Source organism: Struthio camelus, chromosome 6 (assembly GCF_040807025.1).
Source record: "Struthio camelus isolate bStrCam1 chromosome 6, bStrCam1.hap1, whole genome shotgun sequence".
Classification (NCBI taxonomy): domain Eukaryota; kingdom Metazoa; phylum Chordata; class Aves; order Struthioniformes; family Struthionidae; genus Struthio; species Struthio camelus.
This window is the reverse complement of record NC_090947.1, coordinates 5626958-5648581: the sequence shown is the minus strand read 5'-3', so window position 1 is coordinate 5648581 and position 21624 is coordinate 5626958. Positions and strand designations below refer to the sequence as shown.

General features: G+C 37.1%; 1 protein-coding gene across 5 annotated transcripts in view; it reads left to right on the top strand.

The window, feature by feature from the left end:
• SPAG16 (sperm associated antigen 16) overlaps positions 1-21624 on the top strand; it is a 405835-nt gene that overhangs the window by 61454 nt on the left and 322757 nt on the right. For all 5 annotated transcript variants that reach the window (XR_011141788.1, XM_068947881.1, XM_068947882.1 and 2 more), the window contains exon 10: positions 4956-5086. Coding sequence is in view for 4 of the 5 variants with exons in the window: in XM_068947881.1 (XP_068803982.1) it covers positions 4956-5086 (131 nt within the window). In the remaining variant the exon portion in view is untranslated. The remainder of the gene's footprint in view (positions 1-4955; positions 5087-21624) is intronic.

Below are 21624 nucleotides of genomic sequence, written 5' to 3'. Positions count from 1 at the left end.
TTTTTTCAGGGGAAAAAAAAAGCAAATGGTTTGTAATTTTCACTTTTTGAGTGAAAAGATAATTTCAAGGGTTGAGGAGAGTACCTTCACTGATTAGCACTGTACTTTTCCAAGTACAGAAATGAATAATTGTTCTTCAATTTTGGGTGAGACTCAAAACTAGACTATTTCATTGAAGATATTTAAACAGTGACACAAGCCAGAATAATTTGGGGTGAGACTTGGACGTATACAGGAGCTACAAAATTTGTAACTTCTTTCTCACTTCTTAACAAAATATCTAGAATTTGCTTTAAAGTGATTATATGAATACCTCAGGAGGTGTGATTTTGATTGTGCCTTTTGCACATGTCACTGACTGCAAATCAGAACAATCCTTACAATTTTCAAAGCGAGAATTTTCAAAGCAGAGCTGCTACTGATGATGTGGAGTTAGTGATTTATTTTTCCAAGAAACAGATTTCTTCTCCTTCACAAAGGGACTTTGAATCATCAGATTGCTACCTGATGATGTATACCTCAGTGAAGCTTGCATTTTTGGAAATAAAGTAATGAGGCTTGGTTTTGCTAGTGATTGCATAGTGAAGCCAGCTCAAAGGCTTCCATTTTTAACATCTGACTAAAGAGAATTCTGGAGTTGTGTAATGATACAGACAAGGCTGAGCTGTGGTTTCAATAAACTGATTTGAGTGTTTTCTGCTTTGTATTAAACCATGCTACATTTTTCTCAGCTGTGAGATGATTTAGATCAGTTCTACTTACCTATTCATTGCCTTGTGTATGTTTTCACAAACACACGTTCACAAAAATTCATCTTTCTCAAGGAAAATAAAGGCCGCAGACTTGCTCTAAAGAGCACTGCTATTACGAGCAAAAAGACAATCTTTGTATAAAAATTCAGGATGGGAGAGAAGAAAGCTTTTTAGAGTTTTGATGTTGTCTTAATAATTAGGTAACTGTTCCCATCAAGACAAGGTTTATGTCATAGTTGGGAGAATTAAAGCAATGATCTGAGACCCAGAAGAGATGAAGTTGTTTTACAGGCTCTCCTAGAGAATTTCAGCTTGATCTGTGATATGTCGCTAAAGCCTTATAAAAAAAGGTAGTAAAAAAACCATATTCATGTAAAACCATATTCAGATTTTTGTCTGGGGGAAAAAGATATTCCTTTTCTCTTGTGACTTATTTTTGTATGCTAACCTATGAGGTCTTAGTACAGGGAATGTTTCTATGAGTTCATGCAATGTTGATTTGCATAGGGCTTTCTAGGTTAACCATAAGAATGGGTAAAGGAGGGGTTTCAGGTGGATTTACGTTATTATCTTTGTCAAGGATCTCCCATTTAAACATCTTCCAATGGAGATAACGATACTCATTTCCTCTATTAGTGTTTCTGAGAGCAATGGGAATGCTGAATCTGAATGGAATAAGGGTCAAGGCTAACTTTATATGACTGGCTGATGCAGTTTCACCTGTAGCTTTAGGTAACGACGATAGTGTATTTTCTAAATGATAGTGTGGGCATGTGCGATGCACCATTTGCTTTTACCACTGTCTCTGACTGAGGATGTGTGTTCCAAATGGTTATGGTTCACCGAGATTCTTTCTGGGAATGCTGTTTTTGTTTTAATGTCCCTTGCCTTTGATGATGAAGTAATAGGATATTTAATTTCACAGGCAGGCACTGCATTGCCTGCTCTTCTATACTGATGTAAGAGAAGAGCTTAGTGTTTTGTGTTGTTGTAGTACAAAGGTCCAGTACACTGCAGATACGAGAGTGAACAAAAACCAGTATATTGTTTTGGTTCCTTAGTGCTTAGTACATGCATTTCTTGAATTCTGGCATGCACGTTCCCCTTGGTGATGCTGATTTAGCATCAGCCTTTGCAGTCACTGTTTCATTAATATGTTTAACAAAGCTTTGTTATGCAAGATCTCAACTTGTGTAATGGACTCTGTGCTACCCTCAGGGTTTAGAGACTGAAAATAATAGGATTAAACAAAGACACTTCTTTCATTAACAGAATTTACTGGGGGCTACCTTCATGGTTGCATTCTCTGTATCACAAAGTTTGGATAAAGATATCACATTCATTTTGCAGCCATAAATATTTATAACTGGGAAAATTTATGTTGCATATTGACTTCTGTGATTTCATAGGTAGCATGTTTGTTCTCCTTTTGAGGAACTTGGAAGCTATGTGCTCAACTATGCCTCTCATAAACTGAAGTTCTCATTACTGTCAATACAGTAAAAATACATTTTGGAAATACTGTGAGAGGCCCCCGTGAACTGGTATCGATTCTAAACTCTGTGGAGGCTTTCTTGGCGAAGAACTGATCTCAGCAACAGACCTGATATGTTTAAAGGGTGACTTTCACCTTGTGTTTATTGGGGAACTATTGAAATCAACATTTTTACCTGGCCATGACAAATGCTACATTAGTTGGTACCATCCAAACCCTGTGATTTGAATTGTAGGTATGAATTTTCTCCACTAAGGCTGAATCTGAGTTTCTAGTAAAATGAGACTATCACACCAAAGGGGATCAAAACTATTATTTCAGAAATATAGTCAGAAGACTTCATAGCATTATTGATGACAAAAATGAGAAAAACTTAGTGTTTTAAAGATTTGCATTTTGTGAACAGTGATAGAAATACTAATATTTTTGCATGTTATCTTTTTACTACATGGTCTGTGAAATTTACAGTAATCTAATGAGTTATTAGAGAACTTGGTCCACTCGAGGTCAGTTTGAGGAGATTTACCACTGAAACCTAAGCTACCTCCATCTGATGGCGTGAATGCTGAATACCAGATGTACAGTAAGGGAGCTCTTCATCAATAGCAAGAACAACTCCATTCATTTTGTCCAATGAACCAAATTTTCTGCTCCCAATTATGAGTGTATTTCAGCCATAATTCTGTAGGTCTGTCTCAGCCTAACTGCTGGAGCTGAAGAATACTAGGCTAAGAGCTCAGGGTATCTTAGCATTTTTTTTAGTGCTCAGTGTTTTAGTATTCCCATGTCTGCTTAGTATATATCTGAAGGGTCTGGATCTTCCTAGGAACCCAATCCTAGAGTAGATTGTAAGGATTATGCCTGAAACTGTGGAGCCATACACTTCAATCAATGTCTGATCTTTTTTTTTTTGTCTTTCATCATCCATTGATGAGGATGTTTTTTCTAATGGTTGTTACTTCCACCAGATGAGGCAAGTCTGTATGGTATAGTTTTAAGATGGCTTGTTCAGTGTTTATTCTGAATTCAGGTCTAGTGTATAATTAGTTTCATTTGAATCTCAAAATCAACTTTCCTGTTTTTCCCTGAAGTCACAGATTTCTAGGACAGAGACCTCTTTGCACATCCTGAATGACAGGCCTGCCTTTGTCCTTTTATTTTGTTCGGGTCTTCCACTGATTGACAAGAGAGGCAGATTCAAGGCAGATGTTGTCTCAGTGGATTGCTGTTTTGGAGAGGTGGTTAAAGAGCTGCAAACGTGGAACTACCTATCAGAGTAGTTAATGCTGTTGAGCAGCATCGGCAGCTGACTTGGCAAATGTCTCCTCTGGACTGCAACCTGGAATTCCAGTCCCATGTCCAACAAGAGTTACTATCTTGCTGAATTATATTAGGACGGTGCTACTTGTCTGAAATTCGTCCTTCAGTCCTTATTGAAGTAGCAAAAAGGAGCACCTTACCCATGTTATGGTTCTCTGTGGGAAATGCCGTTTGGAGTTTCTCACCATATAGGTCTACATATACGCATGCATTCAAAGGAGGGAAATAAGAGTTATTTACTTCTATCTTCTCTCCTTTTCATTATATAGTTTATATGTGTATACACAGCCCCCTTCTCTTTTTCTGTTGCTGTGATTTTTCCATTTAGAGTCATAACAGCAATTGCTTAATTTAACTGATAAGGACTGTTCAGTGATTACACCATACACCTTGCTGTGCAAAGCTTGACAATACAACTGGCCTTACACTGTTAATCTAAATTTGTCTGAAGGAGTTTTCCTGGCTGCCAGTTGATGAAATGAAAAGACTTCTAAAGTCATCTTTTTTGGCCATGAGATGGTACAGTGCAGGACAGAGAACTGTCTTTTAAGTTGGTAGTTTTAAACTTCTCGTTAAACAATTTTTTCCTGTTTAGAGGAGAATAATTCACGTAAATGAAACTTACTTGACAATAACTTTTGACTGTCTTCTACTAAATACTTTTTGAAGACAGATTGTTCTTAATTTAGTATAGGGGATTTTATGCTAATTACTTAGCCTTCATTTTTCAGCCTCAGTGTATTCCAGTAGCAGGTACATAAGTGACTTTTATAATAAAGCATCAGGTCAATTTTTTTTTGTTACTTATACCCACAAAGTTGCACATATTTTGTTAAGAGTGTAAATAATAGCAGAATTTGTTTTATCATTTTTGAATATATCTGACAGTATCCACAGTGTAGAGTTGCTTCTTTCCCAGTGCTGTTATATTGAACAACATAGCTACTTTTTTCTGTTTTGAGGGAAGAAGAGATTTTGATGACACAAACAATGAATATGTATTTGGTTGCAGATGCTGATTAGTACTGGCTGTTGATTTCTTTCTAGAGCAATGCTTTATTGACCTAACTGTTCAGAGGTTAACTCAGGAATATAATTTTATAAGAATAAATTAAAAAGTTTCATAATATTCAGTTGTCCGCTACAGGCTCCAGTCCTCCAAATACGATTGCACTCAGCTTTAACAATGTGCGTTGAAACGTGTAAAACCAGGACAGCAGTGATTTAAAAAAAATGATGAAAATTTGAATGATAGGGAAAAATAAAACAAAATTATGCTTTTAAAATAATAACACAGTAAGTAGTACACTGCATGAACTTAAGCAGCATTTTAGAGAATTAATCACTTATTTCTCCCCACCCCCCCCCCCCCCCCCCCCCTTCCCCAGGATTCGGAGTTTCCTGTAGAAAATCAAGTGAAGCCGTACCTTGCTTGTGCCAAAGAATTTGTTCAACCGCTGAAATCTGGAGTATATAGATTGAGCAACACTTTTAAAGCGCATGACTTAGCAGTGAACTGGTAGGAACCGTTAACAGTACCTTAATTTTAATGTTACATACATGTTGAGTTTTATTTTTCAGCAGGTCAGTGGGAGGTATTTACTTTAATACTGTTCCAAAATATGACTGGCAGCAGTCAGAGGGGCACTCTCTGAAGAACGTGGAAGTGGAAAAAATCCTGAAATTTAGTGGGAGCACAAATGCAGTAAAACGCCCTGGCAGAACTGTTTAGGGGTTTTGAGATTCATCCTTTATGTAGGAATGGTGGGATTTGGTTAGTACATATAAAAATGGGATCCAGAATGATTACAAACTCAGGCTCCAGGATACTGAATTATAATGCTGAATATTACTGCAATTTATATTTGATTGCAGTTTATTCCCTTGGGTCAAAAATCAGAAGAATTTAAATTTAGATTAGCTTAAGTGTGCAATAGCCTGTAAGCAATGACATTTCAGAGCTTGCTAGCTGTGCGATGAGGAAAAATAAACATAAAAATCTTTAAAAATACATTAAAACTAGTTGCAAAGGTCATATTTCTGACAAATTGTCTAGGTATGAATATATTTTATATTCATTTAAAATAATTAGATTTATTGTTTTCCCCATTCAGATAAAATTTATGTAGTTTGCTGTTCATATTGCACTCAGAGTGCAAGCAGATTACTTCTGCAAGTCTTTCCTTAAAGACAAACTGTACTTCTACACTTAATTTCAGTAGCTTAATTTCCTGTTGAATCCAAGAAACATAATCTAGTTATTTCCTAAAAGTCTAAAAGCTTGGGCAACTTAGTTCCTATGTTGTTTAAGTTTGAAAATTCACTGAATTGTCAAAAAAATAGGTGTTGTGAAGAAATGGAGCATCAGACTGTATAAACAATACATGAAATCGGAGCAAAGTGTTGATACAAATTCAGAAATGCTTTTTGGGGTGGGTGCAGGGGGGAACTCTTGTCTGTGAAGATGGAAGCAATGTTTATGCAGCTAACAGTTTTAGTGGGAAGTTCATATAACCTTTGTTTAGGTGAGTGCCTCATTTTGTATTAAATGCCCACTATACCGCTTTGAGTTTTAGCCTAGCTGGGCAAGCTTTGTTTAGTGACTGAGACGCTTTAGTCTGGTTTTTGGTCTAGCTGATCAGTAACCTGTACACTTAAGGTAATATTTTGAATACTTTTCCCCTGTATTGCATGATCATATTGCTCCAAACGGGAAAGAAAGCTTGTGACTGGCAACTCTGTGCTGCTGCTCTGAAGAGTCTGTAGTAAATCCACCCAACGTTTTAGTGGGCTGTTAGGCTTATCTCAAGAGCGTTAGGTGCATGAAAGTTGCATTGGCACAAGTTTCACTTGTGCCTCTACTCAGTCTGGAGGAGGAGGAAGATGCTTCTGAGCTTGGCAAGTTTTTCCAGTGGGTCAGGTGGAATAATCATCAAGATGTAATCTTCACAGGTTACCTTATTTACATGCATGATAGGCTACAGAGGGGCAAGTCCAGAGTAGTAATTTTCATGTTAATGATTGCCTTGTCAAAAATTTGCTTTTACCTGTAATGAAAAGCTAGGTTTGTGCTGCAGAGTACTTTCGACTGTTAAAATATATAATATATAATTGAAAATAGTGGCTACTTTGAAAGCTAGTCAAGAAAGAACACATCTACCTAGATCTTCTACCTAGATTTTGCAGTTATCCTTCTTTTGACCAAGAACAGATATATATCATACATGTTCACGTATTAATATGCCTTATCTTTTTGAATAATTTTTTTTAATATCCTACCGAAAGTGAGATCTTTATATCCAGTGCTTTTAGTTATTGCTAGGAGAGATGCTCTAATATGCTGGAAATTCTAAGTATTTCCTGCAGTTAATAAATAACACACCTTAAGGATATAATGCCACTTGAGAAAGCAATTTACTGGAATAAAAATAAATGGGATGTCTTTAAACTTATTTGGAAACACTTTAGAACTTGCTTGGAGAAGCAGCAAGTTCTATTAAAAAAACAAAACAGTGAGGATGTGTATTTAATTTTAGATACTGTCTAACAATACACTGTTGAATTTCATGTAAAGCTAATGCTTTAAAGAAAGTGAGTACCTGCATTAGAGCTCTAAAATGTATTGGAGAGGTTATTTAAAAAAAAATACAAAAGCATGTAGAGAAGAAAGAAATGAATTTTAAGGGTTTCTTGTAAAAACTTACACACTGCAAACTGTAGATTGTAATTGAACTTTTTATACGCTTAAACTCTTTGTGAACGTGTTAGATCCTAGTTTCTTCATGTTTAACGAGGTTTGAAAAACAGCACTTGCAATTTCTAGCCATTTCGATTAACAAGTGTTTTTCCAAGATGGATACTACTACTTAATATCAATCTTTTCAAGTGACTGAAAAGAAAGGCTGCCTTCTTTCTCTTTTTAATGGTTAATGCCATGTTTTAGCCTGGTTTGCTAAAGGAGCATCAGTGGTGCTGTTGTGGTCTAGGTCGTCTTCTGACAGTCTCTCTCATGCAGTGATTTTTTTTTAATACCTTCCCCAGTTTCAATCAAATTTGATAATAGAGTATAAGACTCAGAAGTATTAAGTTCCTGTAGGTTTCAAGAAGACACCTCTCCATGTGGGAGAGGTATGTTTAGTACCCAGCCTGAGATGCTGGCTGCAGTGGCTGAGAATTCAAAGAGGGCAGAGAAGTTGTGAATACCCTGTTTTGAGGAAAAGCTTCAAATGGAGCTCACAACTTATTAGATGCTGTCACACCCAACCGTAAGGCATATACGTAATGCACACAAAGCTTGGATTATCAATTCCAGCTTGACACAGCAGCTATTGAGTTCTGAAGCTGGCTTGCTTTTGGAAGTCCAAAACATTATTAAATGCATAAATTGAGATTTTTTTCAGAGACGGATGACTTGGATTAAACTCTTTGTATAGAGAATAAAATAAAAATGGCCACGTTTAAAGAAATGCTGAACTTCTACTAAGCGTATTTAAAATAATTACATTGTTGTCTGCTTGGTTTCTATTTACAAACAGAAGGTGGAAATCAGTAGCCAGTGGATGAGTTAGTTATTTCTTGTAGTTTATAGGACTGAAAGAAAACATCCATTGACTTAGCAGGTGACCACGTTTGTGTTTTTATGATTTAGTTTTTTCTCACCAGAACCAGTGTCTAATAAAGAGAGAATCTGTTTTATATAAGTATATTGCTAGGATCCTTTATGTTTCTCTGGAAATTGCAGCAGCTGCAAATCCAAATCTTTTAATGCCTTAAAGGTGATGTAGATTACTACTATTGACTTTCATCACTATTCAGGGAAAGTCATATCTGTGTGAAAAAAATCTCTTGGGAAACCATGTTTGTTCTCTGTCAAACCAAATGTTTCCCACTCTTCAAATCTTCATGTAGGTTCTATTCCCCTTCTGCATTAAGTTTACATTTCCCTAGTGTCTGTGTAAACGTCCTAGTAAATCTTACGGTGTTTCTTGTAGGCAGAGTAAGATCTGTAATGCCTCAATGATCTTCCCAACCTTCTTTCCTTACTGTTTACTTTCCTCCTCACTTGCTGTCTTGACTGCCTCTTTTATGCAACCCTGAGGGATTTGCATGGCTTTCCGTGGAAGGTACTTCTGCAGTCACCATATGCAATGCTACATCTGTCATGGTTTATATCCTCTTCACTTGGGAAAAGAAAGATGCTGGTGCAAGCATCATTCAGTGCGTTTTTAATGGTTAATGTAATGTTGGATAGGAAAGTGTCATCTATTGTTCTGGAGAGACGCTTATCTGAGATAGAGCTGAAAAAAATTAGCAATAATGACATGAGAGGTTAAGGTTACTGTAATGCTATATTTTATCATGTAATGCAAGTTAATGTGTTTCTCTTGTTTAAATCTCAGATCAGAAAATTTGTGTTGTGAAAATATTGGGTACTTGCTGTTTACTTGCACCCATTTTTGTACCTCTTAAGCAAAATGATAAATGAAGGCTCCCACGTTTTCTTGCGTTTTTTGTTAATTTTTAAGATGTCTTTTTTATCCCCATCTCCACTCCCACACATCACATGCATAAGTTACAATTGTCCATTCGAACCTGATTTGATGTTTAGCATGTGTAGTAACTATTTTAGAAATTATAATTTTGACTATGGGTAGAAATAATGCCTAATATTTTGAATTTATGCTTTACATAAAATTTCTATTTATGTAGGTATACTATCATGTATCGTTCCTGTTCACATGTAATGTGATGTTCCCAAATCCTTTATCCTTGTTTGATATTTTGTAGAGGAAAAAGATAGAAAATCCAAAATGCTGTGCCTAGGCACAGTAAAAATAGGAAGCTGAAGATAAAGAAAAGCTAATACAAAACATTTAGCGATAATCTAGGCTTTCCTAATGGGCTCCATAAAGGATAATTTTTCTATAAGGATTAATTCATTATTATATCTTATTATACTGGTTTTCCCCATTTTTATCAGTGGATTCCAGAGAAGATTTTTAAAAACTTGTCTCCTTGGGAACCATGCAAATTGACTTGCAGCATGAAATGCGTAGGTGATTGTACAAGATTGCTATTCACAAATTGAAATTAAAGTTAGTCTTGTAGTGCCTTGTGCAAAGTTATGGCGATATGACAGAATAGAAAATATTGCAAGGTGCTGTACTCTCTCTCTTCAGCTGCCTCTCTACTGCGTATCTCCTCAGTGCGTATGTGCATATTTGCTGGTACACACAGATGTGCATATGCATGCACATGGAGTAACGACCTTTGCAGGAAAGAGGCTACTTTGTGAGTGTTGATACGAGGCGCTGCTTTTCAAGCAGCTTATAGTCTTATGTTTGCTGTAAAATGAGATGGCAGTAATCTGCATTGTCCCTTCAGTTTCAGGTTTTCCGTTTGTACTGCAGAGGCTGTGAGCCAGGAGGAATTTTGCAGTAGTGTGCAGGGCTTTGCATTCTCTTGTATCAGTCAAACTTTATCTGGGGTGTGTTCTCAGTTTTGTTTTATTTTAGGCATACCTCTCAGTTTTCAATTTTATTTTCAAACTTGTTTTCATAAAATTGTTCATGAGAAGGACAGGCCATTAAGGTTGTATTCTGTATATAGACAGCAACAGAAGTAGTACAGAGTAAGTTTCATGCAAATATCTTGATGATTTTTCCCTGCTGCCCCTCCTATTTGGGCAGATCTCTATTGACATCTCAGTACTACTTTTTCATAGTCTTTCTTGTTGCTCCTTGATATTCTTTGTTATTGTGATGCCTATGCACCTCTGCTGAGAGCTTGACGGTTTGCTGAGACTGTTGCCTGCCATACTGATGAATGTTGTCTCCCTTTTTCCTCTGTTCTGCCCGTTCGTTTCCATCTCTCTGTTGTCTCACAGAAAGTGAAGTACTGTCATTTTGTTCTGTGTCTGCACAATGCCAAGCAAAATAGAGCCTGCCTGCCAAGAGGTGATCAGTCATATGAATCGTATTGTATCCTCATATAACAAAACCTAGAAAACGGAGGCTTCAGAGTCCAAAATTCATATGGTGAAATTTCCTTCCAGTACTTCTATCAGAGAGCAGAAATTTGGAGAGGGAGAAAAATCTGTAATCACTCATTCACTTTTTAAGCCCTCTTTTTCTTTTAGCCTCTCTGAAGTGTTAGAAAAGATTTTTTTAAAGTACACTTTTCCATTAGCAGTAACATGGGCTTTGTTAATTGTGCCGTCATGTGCTGATTCCTTGCATGAGCTGACACTGTGAATTGGAGATTAACATCAGCAAGGTTAGCTGCTGCTTAATTTTCATGTCCAAGTTTTACCTGTTTTTAAAGAAACATGACATACAATGTAGATACTGCAGGTTCTATCTTATGCTGTAGCTGCTTGGATCAGTTTAGCTCCATTATAGTAGGTTTTGAAGCTATGCTGCATGGTAACTATGGAGCTTGTCCTCTGTGATTTGCTGGAGCAGTATGATATTCCCTGCCTTCCTGCTTCTGTGATGCAAAAGCTATATGCTTTTATTTTGTTTGTTTTGTTTTGTATCTCATTCTCATTTTCATTGCATGCTTCAGACTGGATTCCATAACTTTTAAAAGGGGTTAAGTGTGGATTTTGAAGCTGTATCTCTGATAGCTAAGATTTTACTCTAGGATGCAGTTCTGTTTTCCTTAACCATTCTGAAACCATGAGCATGTATTTGTCTGGGACTGAGCAACCCAGCATATACTGTATCATGTTACCAATTTGAAAACAAATTTGTCCAAGGTAAAAACATGTTTTCCTAAAAAAAAAATCTTTCTAAGAGAAGGGCCTTCTCCACCATTAACTGGTGTCAAGGTACACAAACTGGCCAGGGTCCTTTACTGAAGAATGCCCTGATGCTAACTGCTGCACAGCTGGATCAGACATGCAAGGCATCCTGGCCTTGAGCTGCAACCACTCCATGAGTGCCAGGATGGGAACTCAAAAGCTGGGTCAGAGAGTGAAGGGTTTAGGCAGGCTGCTGTGGACAGTGCAGGTTTAATTCAGATCTAATGTGCAGCGAAGACAGAGTAGCCATATCTGCTCATATGGCTCTAGATATCCTCCTTGCTGAGACCTCACACACACTTATTCTCCCACCATTCCTGAGAGGCTCTACTAGGCTCATATGAAGTTATTTGTGCAAATTTATAAGTGGAAGATCCAGGAATTAAATTCATGTCTTCTGAGTCTCAGTCAGTGCTTTAACTTTCTGTTTTGAAGTGTCACTGTTTCCTAAAGAAATTAAGTTCTTAAGCTTTTTTCCCCCCTATGTTAAGGTCCATGTTGTAACGGAGAGATTATTTGCTAGGCTTCACTCTGTTCGTTATCATAATCTCTGTAACAGCTATAATACAGCTTATGTGGAAAAAGTACTCATAGGGAAATGTCAAATATAGTTTAGCTCTCTAATGTATTTTAAAAAGGAGAAAAAATTTGCAGTCTGAATAATCAGCAAGTACTGCGTGGATTTCACTGTAAGCTCTGGGAAGGCTTGCTGCAGCAACATTATGAATGCACAGCTCCTGGCTACTACTCTTTCCACCTCATTTGGAGGTTTTTCTATGCAACACAGTAATAAATATACAACACAGGGAAGTGAATGGTTCCCTTAGCTCTGCATTTGCCTCTTCCTCCACCTGCTTCTGCCCCAATAAGTGTTCCTTCTTGTTCATCTCTAGAAGTTTTTGGCCATCACAGTTTCAAGAAGTGTTTTCTTTCTCAGGAGCTTTGTACACAACTTCTGCCAAGGATGAGTGAGCACTCCTGTAGGAAGGCATCGGCCATCACCTTAAGTGGCAGCTTGAAACTGTAAAAGTAGTAATTTGAATCTTTTAAGGTTTTCTCTTATTAAAATGAGTATGGTACTTTAGCTAATGTAGGTGCAGTGCCTTTGAAGAAGAGAAAAAAAATACAAGATCCAAAGAGAGAAAACAGGTGATTGTACTTGGTGTGTTTGAATAAGTAAATATCCAGCTGGCCAAAAAAAGATAGGAACGTTGTTGAATAAGAGTTCGTCGCATACAAAAGAGCAGTAGGGAGAAATATCTGTAAAAGCTGAACTGATGCAGTAATCATTACAAGAATAACATGAAGTTCCCTCAGGACATTCGCATCATTTGTGCTTAAATATGGTTAAGGTGAAGCTTTTAATACTCATTATAGAGTTTTTTTAGATCTTTTGTGCATTGTGGAATAACCTTTAAACTATTAAAACAGCTAGGATTAGTCACATAGCCACATAATGGTAGGTTTTGCCCCAGGACAGTGGAAAGGAAGAAGCGTACGAGGTCTTGTACAGTTTTGTACACTCTACATGAAGACCAGAGAGTACAAACTTCTGTGCTTAAAATAATGGGGGATTGCCTTTCCTTTACACTTAGGTGGTGTGCAGGCCTAAAAAAATGAGTTAAAACAGCGCTTCCTTTGGTTTCAAACTATGGAGTGTCCTAAACTTTCCAGAAAGAGCATTTCCAGGTTTACAGGTTCAATGTCTTGGGCTCTACGTTCTTGAGCAAGTGCAAGTTCTTTTACATTTGCAAATACTCTATTGCAGAGCCGTACTTTCAAGGCAATTATCAAATGGAATTTCAGATACTGTATTTTTGCTACACAGTGGAGTGTTTGATACTTGTCCACTGTTATTGGTAAAGGCTGGCTGTTTAATTTTACAGATTAAAATGTGGAACTACACTACCATTTGTATGTATGCCAATGTATTCTGACACTTTTTGTACATATACACAAATGCATATGTTGACTGTGCTGACAAAATACAGTTTTTTATTTTGTCATTGCTAATGTTTTTCATTTTACTGTTTTAACTGCAGTATCTTCTTTGGGTTAAATTCTGGAAATATTAGTATTGATGCACTTTTATGAGTTGTCCAAGTGTTGATAAGATTAGTAGATAATGTAAAAGTTGATCTGAAAGGTCAAGTTTAAAAAAAGCTGAGAAATGGGCACAAACTGTTTAGGAGGGTAGTAAACTTCCCTGGATTTATGACTTGAAAAGCTGATACTGACTTTTAAAAGTTTATATCGCCTGTTGGACTGTTCTAAACACAATTCCCTCCTTGTTCCCCTGCTAATGATTTTCATTCTTAATCTTTCAGAACTATCTCCCTGAAGAATTTTCAGCATTGTATCACATTTGGAGTGTTTTACCGAAGTTTGTAGTTCTGCCTTTTTTAAACTTTCTTTGTAGGTTATCATTCCTGTACACAATGCCCATCTTTAGAGCAGTGTTTTACCCTGAGAATTCACATATTTCTTGATATAAATGACAGAGCTTGGAATAACATATCAGTACGTGGAATTCAGTGATATTGTAAAACTTTATTTTGAAGTTATATACATATAAGAGGCTGTGCACTCTTTATAATAAGTGATTCTGTTTTGTTTCTCTAGGCTGCAAGAATGATGTTCTTCCCATACTAGGGAAGCAAATGCTTATGAACAAGTGAAAAGTGTGCAACTGTGAGTTAGGACTGTGGGTTTATTTACAGAACAGGCTTTATTTGCGACTATTGTACATCAGTTAGGACTGGCATAAAACTAGATTCATTCTTGAGCATTATAATTAGATCGCATCAGTTCATGATTTTTTTTTTACCCATACTAGATCCTGATCGGAGTAGCAAAGACTAAGGGATGCTTAACTAGAGGTTTGGAAACTCTGGAATGGAGCAGAGAAATAAGGTCATTTGAATGTTTTCATTGATGCTGAAATTTTCAGGGGAGGTACCCAGCTTGCTGTCTAGAGGATGGGCAAAGTTCCTGTATCACTTAAGCAGTCAAAGTCTAATACAGATCCACCTTTCATCATCTCCCACTCAGGTGTATAAACAAGCATCTCTATTTCAGAATAGATTGATTTTCATATAAAGGCTTGAACAAAAATGACCAGATTACCTTATGGATGCTTGGCACATGCTGCAAATCTGATCCCAGTTGTAGATGTTCATGAAGTTTGAAAATCTGAGTTTTTACTTCAGTCTTACTGAACTAAATTCACATTAAGATTTTTCAGTCATCACTGTAGGACAGAGGATCTTCTGAGGTGAACGAATAATAAACTGTTTCTGTAAAATCGAACAAAATATCTTGATTTTTCACTTTGCAGTAATTGATACCAATTGTTAGAATGGCCCTTGCAAGATTTTCTTGTACATCTTTTTGTTGTTGTTTCAGAACAAATTAGATGTATAAACCCAACTTTTAATGAAAGCATAATTGATAGAGGACAGGGAATTGAAATCTCTGGCACACGGACATTTGCATTTGAAAAATAAAAACATCAAGCAAGTGAAAACCTGTCTGAGGTTGTGATCATCCTTGTTTGTTTGTGAGTGTTAAAGGGGCTGCAATGCTGGAAGCCGTAGCTTCTGCATATCTCAGGGCTGTTTCCAAGCAGAGGTTCTGTGGTGGTGAAATTTTGTTTCTTTGTTTCTTTCTTAAAAGTAAATCCATTTATATGTGAAGTGGCATATCTGAGGCAGAGACCGTCCAAAACAAGCTTGCTTTAGGAAACTTTTGCAGCTTGTAGTTGTCCGTGTATTTGCAGACAGGATTTTTGGCCGGCTTTATTTTAAACTTTGCTTTAAAAATTCAGAAGCAGAGTTCTTTCCCTCTTTGCCATTAGTTTCTCGTATCGAAAAGAGCAAGCTTTTGATTTGCCACATGATTGTTTGCACACATCTGGGATCTGTTCCTTGCTGCTATATAAAAATTTATTCCTTTTTAAAGAGTCTTTAAACAGGTAGAGCTTGAACAGCGTAATTAAAAAAGGATCTATAAACTAGGCCTTGCATGACAAGTTGTGCCACATCCTAGACGTAGCAATTGAAGGAGAGACTTGCTCTTACATGGATACCAGTCAAAATACTGTTCAACACCCTGGGAGCAGTACACCTCTCTGCTCGGTGGCTGGTGCAGCATGCAGCCTGGCTTACCTTGCCTCGGTGAGACAGAGGGCTCTGAACAGCTCCTTTTTTCTTCTCTCTGTACACAGCTCACACAGGCAATGGCAGTTGGGGAGTTACTTACCTAAAATGGTTCCTGAAAGAGAGGAAGAGTCAGCTGTGGCAGGGTCTTTCTTGCTGCCTGAGAGCTCTGCCAAACCCAGCGAGCTGTTCTGGGATGAGGAGGGGGAGGGAAGAGGAGGAGGAGCAGAAACAGCAGCTGGGTGTCCTTGCTGCCCTGCATGGGCTTCCTCAGTGGTGCCACCAGGCTGAGGTGTGGCTTCCCCAGTGAACCCTCTCCTCAGCAGGTGATGGTGCTTCTGGTCTCCTCTTGGCTGCTTCTCTCATTTCACTCAGGGCATCATCTTCCTTCTAGCTGCACACAGCACTTTTGAGGAGGTCCTTGAGTGCTGCATGCTGGGGAGGGGAGGCAGTGGGAATGTGTTGGGATTGGTAGAGGCAGTAGTGGGGCTGAGGTGGCCACCTGGGAGAGGTAAGTGTAATGGGGGAAGGCAGCTGTTTTAGATGCTTTTTACCAAATCATGAGGGTAATTATGCGCTGGAGTAACTTTCTGAAGGGAGCCCAGGGAGTTATTAGAGAAACAAGCTACTTTTCAAGAAGCCAAACTTGTAACTCCGATATGAGGCTTATCTTTTGGGGTCATAGGCACAACAGTGTGGGGACCTGTTAAGGGTGTGCTGCATTAAATCCTGAGGAACACTAGTTTACACCACTTGGAAGTAAAGATAGTGTTAATTAGCTGAGCATTTTTGTCTAATTTGAATAGACTGAATGATTAAGTATCCTTATTATTGACCTTCTTAATACCGTAGTTTCCTTCTGAATTTCTTTTAGTCAAAATTTGTGTTTTAAATAACTGTCCTTGCCATGCTTCCTGTTGGTTTTTTTTCTTGCTTGCATCATCAGATTTATAGTGTGAAAGTATCAGCAAACCAAACAGTATAATGCTGCTGACTAAGCAGTTTTTATTTTACAAGACTCAGTGGATGCCAAATACTATAGTGCTTCCCTAACAGCTGCCATTTAAACATACTCCTTAATGAAAAAAGTTTACGTTAACAAAGTATATATGTATATATTTATATAGCTATTAGAGATATCTTGCCAAATAGGAATTCTAGGAAGATTTTCAAAAAGCACAGGTACTATCAGCCAGAAAATGAGAAGGATCTTTTTCAACCTGTCAGAAATATTTCTGATGTAATTTCACATATATATATTTTTAAACCTACTTTATGCACCATGCTTTATTTTTAATTCCTTCAAAGTAATGTAATTATAGTATTACAGATAGCCAGCTTCAGGTGGACTTGGCGGGCCAGCCAGCTTTCCTGTGCTTTGAACAGTGTTCAAATGGATCAACTTACCTATCAGAAGATAGATAGCAGGAAAATGACCAAACAACAGTAAATGGAAAAAGATTGGCCCTGGAGGTCAGTGAGAATTCTTGTTATTTTAAAAATAACTTCCCTGGGCTTTTTAACAGTCAGAAAAATTAGAAAAGTATGATGTCTCAGCACTATACCTGAAGTACTGGCAACCAGTTGAACGTGTGTGGAACTCAGTTTATCTCAGGAAACGAAGAAGTAATTAATTTTTCTATTTTTTTCTTCTTTTTTGGTCTGGAGGATGTTTGCTAAATTTAGCTCACTAGCCATATAGTGATTTGTACAGACTTGTACTGCTAGTACGGTAATTGATACTGATGATACTATAATAGGGTTGAAATGTGATTCAACCCTATTTTGCATAGCATATTGTTAGAGTATAAGCAGAACACTTGAAGTGTATGTATCAGTTATTTATAGTATTCTATAGTGTTTTATAGTAATACGTCATATCCTAATGCAATGGTGCACTTGAAACTTGCTGCCTTGTAGAGTACTTAAATGTGTTTTTTATGTGTATAACTGAGAAAGGCTGCACTCTATTGTAGGCATTATTTTATAAGCATTCATAGTTTTGTTATACATGCATAAGTGTGTATTTATGGAAAGGGCTATTCCAAAGGCCTTATATTCAAACGCAGGCAAAGAGGTATAGTAAATATGGTGTAAGAGAATAAAGTCAAGAGATGGTCCAAGAAGTGGACAACTCAAATCATTAAGGTAAGAGATGATGGGGATAGACAATATCTTAACTTTTGGTTTTCTTTCCTTAAGAGAAAGATGAAATGTCTTTGACAACTCAAAGCAAAACTGCCTAGTTTAATGAATGCCTGACTTCTGGCAATGAAGAAAGAGTCCTGTGTGATTCTGCAGTTGGGAACTTTGGACACAGGTGGAACTGGGTTTGCACAATAATAATGGAAGGGAAAGGAGGAAGTAAGAGAAGTCCAGAAGAAAATATGGCAAGTGGTATAGTTTGTATAGGTTGGGACTATGGCATAACCTGGATAACTAGCACTTGACAATTTCCTAGTGCATCAGGAAAGATAAACTTTGAGCTCTCAAGAGCCATCTGAATTAAGCAATGTGTACGGTATATGTAAATCCATTTCTAATCCATGGGTATCTTTCTCAGGCTGTTACTACATTTGAAAGCTATCCTACCTGTGCTTAATTACTTCATTTTCTCTTTAGGGTTGGCTCTTATCTGTCCTCATAATTTTTTCTTGAGCTCTTCATCCTCTTTAGACTTCATATGAATCACATAGCGTAAGGTTTGTGGGTTTTTTTTGTTGTTTCCTCTGATAGATGTGGAGCCAATATGTAGTAATTTTGTGAATGCTGTTTGTGACTGGATCAATGAGGCATATTCAAATTTATTTATTTATTTTACCTTGGAAAATGTTACTACCTGCTTTTACACCTCTGGTTTATTTGGGGATAAATACAATTAGATAAAGAAAACCAACCTCTAATGAGATAATTGGGACCTTTGCAAATGTGTGTGAAATTCAGACTAGTCGAACACGTAATTGTAACCTATATTGATTAATAAAGGTCATGTTGAGAGAAGGTCAAACACCAGAAAAGGATTTTGAGGTTTTAACCTGTTACCTTTTTCCAGGTAACTGCAAATGTTTTGTTTTTTGCTTATGACATCAGCAACACAGATTTTAAAGAAAACATTAGAGTGCAAGGAGTAGCTCTAGTAGCTATTGAGATCCAAGTTAAGTGGAAACAACTGGGCTAAATTTTTCTGATTCCTGTGTTAATCCCTTTCTTTGGGACTAGTGTGAACATAATTCTCTGTTTTAAAAAAAAAAAAAAAAAAGAGAGAGAGAATGGGAGCAGAAAATCCAGTTGGAAAGGACATACTAATGAAGCACAGTTATCGCGTAAGTAACAGCTATATCTTCCATTAGAGCTATAAAGGCTTATCATGTACAATTGTGATAATAAATCATAGTACATTTTCCTGGTATTTTTAAACAAAAAATAGTACTCATGTAAGCTGTGTTGTTAAACTGAGGCCTTTTTTTATGAGCTGGGTCTAAATGCAGAATGATTTGGCAGTATTTTAGTTTTTGTAGATTACCTGAATTTGTTAATTAATACGGTCCTTTGAGACCTTTTTGTGAAGATAAATGCATTCCCTGAAAAGTAACGTTCCAAGTGGTAGAGATGTGCAATACTTGAGTCTGGCAATATTTTAAATTATGGCAAAAGTTTACTAGATTGAATGTTATCAGTTGATGGGAGAAAGACAGGAATTCACAAGAGGCGTATTAAAGAGAAAACACACTCATTTATATTTTCCCTATCTACACAACATGTATAAATTATGGATTTTAGATAAAGTTAAGATCCAGAAACAACCAAATGGGAAGAAAATCTTTTCAAATAAAGCTAAAGAGAATAACTTGCCCAAGAAAAGAAGCCCCCATTTGGCACTTCGAGGATTTTTTTTTTCCTCTGTGTGTGTGTGTGTGTGTGTGTGTGTGTGTGTGTGTGTATATATATATATATATTTGGGAGTTTCCATAACCCAGATTTGAAGAGGAGGGAATCTACATGGGTCCTAAACAGACTGATAGGTTGAACTTCAATGGTCTAGACTTTCTTGACCTCTGCTTGGAATTGGAATCTTTGCAGGAAAATTACAATTTTGAATTGTAATAGAAATGAATTTTCTGTTATCTGTCATAAACTTGAGCAGTCTTCTAATACTGAATTTAAAATTAAATTGAGTTGTTCACATAGTCTTTTTTAAATTCTACATATTACTGTGATTATTCCTGGATCTGCGCGTGCATCACGTCCATAATGGAGCATCAGTGTCGTCTTTGGAAAAACGTGCGATGCAGTGTAATGTCAGTTTTTCTGAGATTCAGAGAATACCTGAACAATGCTCAAAAGGTGTGGAAACGTTTATAACATCCTTCAAAGTTTACGGCCTTTACTTGGCTGTGTATCGTCAGTCTTCTGTCTACATCAGTTCTTCTGATTCTCAGCTTTGTGTTTTGTTACGAGCTTTATAACTGAATCTTGCTGTGTGGCAGTTCTGCAAAGATGATTTATTTTTTATTTTTGGTGACTCAGGTTTTCCTATGGAATACATGTCAAGCACTGTAATTTATGCTCTTTTAATTTAGAACAAAGTGTGATGGGAACACTAATTTTCAGCATCCTTTCCAAGACACACACATGAGAAAAATTGACGTTTTCTTCTTGCATGCAAATCTTGATGTGTCGATTGCACTGTGCTCAGTGGCATACTCATTCACAAGCAAGCTTTTTCGAGAGCAAAGTTAGTCTTTGGGAAGTCTGCAGAAAGCAGCTCCATTGATCTTAGAGAAAATAATGTATGTATCTTTACAAGCTCTTGTATAAACATGTTCTGTGTTTATAAATGTTATATGTCTTTGTTTTTTGATATTTGTGGTGTTTTTTTCCTGCAGGCCATCTGATTCTTGCCTGTTGACAGAGTCTCTGTGAACTATTCTCTTAGAATTTATAACGGGGCTGGGGAGACCTGCTCTATCCTTTGCCTTTCTAACTGCTGAGGAATTTTCTATCCCTTGAAAGGTTTTTATTACCCTTCCTACTGCCCCTTTATTTTTCTTTAGTTTTGCCCTGTTTTGGGAGAGCTACAGTCCTTGGGGCATGAACAGAATAAATTTCTTCAGCTTCGTTTACATATCCTTCCCTTTTCACCTGTGCTTTCCCCCCTCTTGGTGAGGTCAGGCCAGTTCTGACATAGTATTACATTGTTCCACAGAGAAGAACAAGGGACGCGGATATATGGCTCTAACAAATGTAAAAGTACTCTAGGAACAGAATCAGGTTTGTGGCTTTTCCAGCACTTCAGCATTAGTTCACAGCAGCGCTGAGAGCTGCTCTTTGCTGTCCTTTCTGCCTTTGAAAATTCTTTTTTGTATACCTTAGAGCACACATTGATGGATATTTATCAGTTTGAGAGCCATCTTTTCTAGTTAAAAGATAGATCTTTGCTCAGCTGTGCTAGATGTGCTGAAATGGAGTAATATGAGGCTCCCTCTTAGGGGCTATCATTAAGTTTCAAACTCATTTAATTTAAAACAACTGTTCAGCTTTTATCCCTGAACTTAGAATTGATTTTTTTGTAGCAACTTGGACATGCTTTTCCTGACCCGCCATACTGTGAACAGAACCTTTTAATTGTGTAAAGTTTTTCAAAGTAATGAACTTATTCTGAAGATTTCTAAATGGTTTCTAAATAATTCATGGTATTCCTGTTTGTCTTGCAGCGTATTCATTTTGCATAGTAGATGTGAATGAAACCTGGCAAGTCTATGCTGTAAGAAGTCCTGTCATTTCAAAATTTCTTTCTATTCTGAATCAAAAGCAGTTCTTCCCCAAAGTGTTTACATGTTTGTGTTTTTTTCTGGACTATTATAGATGTATGTTTCTCACAAAAGAAAAAGACAGGAAACTATTCAACTATATTTGTTTTGAAAACCCAAACAAATTCTAAGCTATCTCAACCCCATGACATAGCTTAGAAAACTAGTAAATCTAGAACTACGTCGTTCCTGTGTAACTTTATAGCGATTGCTGTCAGGAAGATGATCAGCCTCTCTGCAGCATTGCATGGTGGGAGAACAAAAACTGTCAATTCAAGCAAGTGCT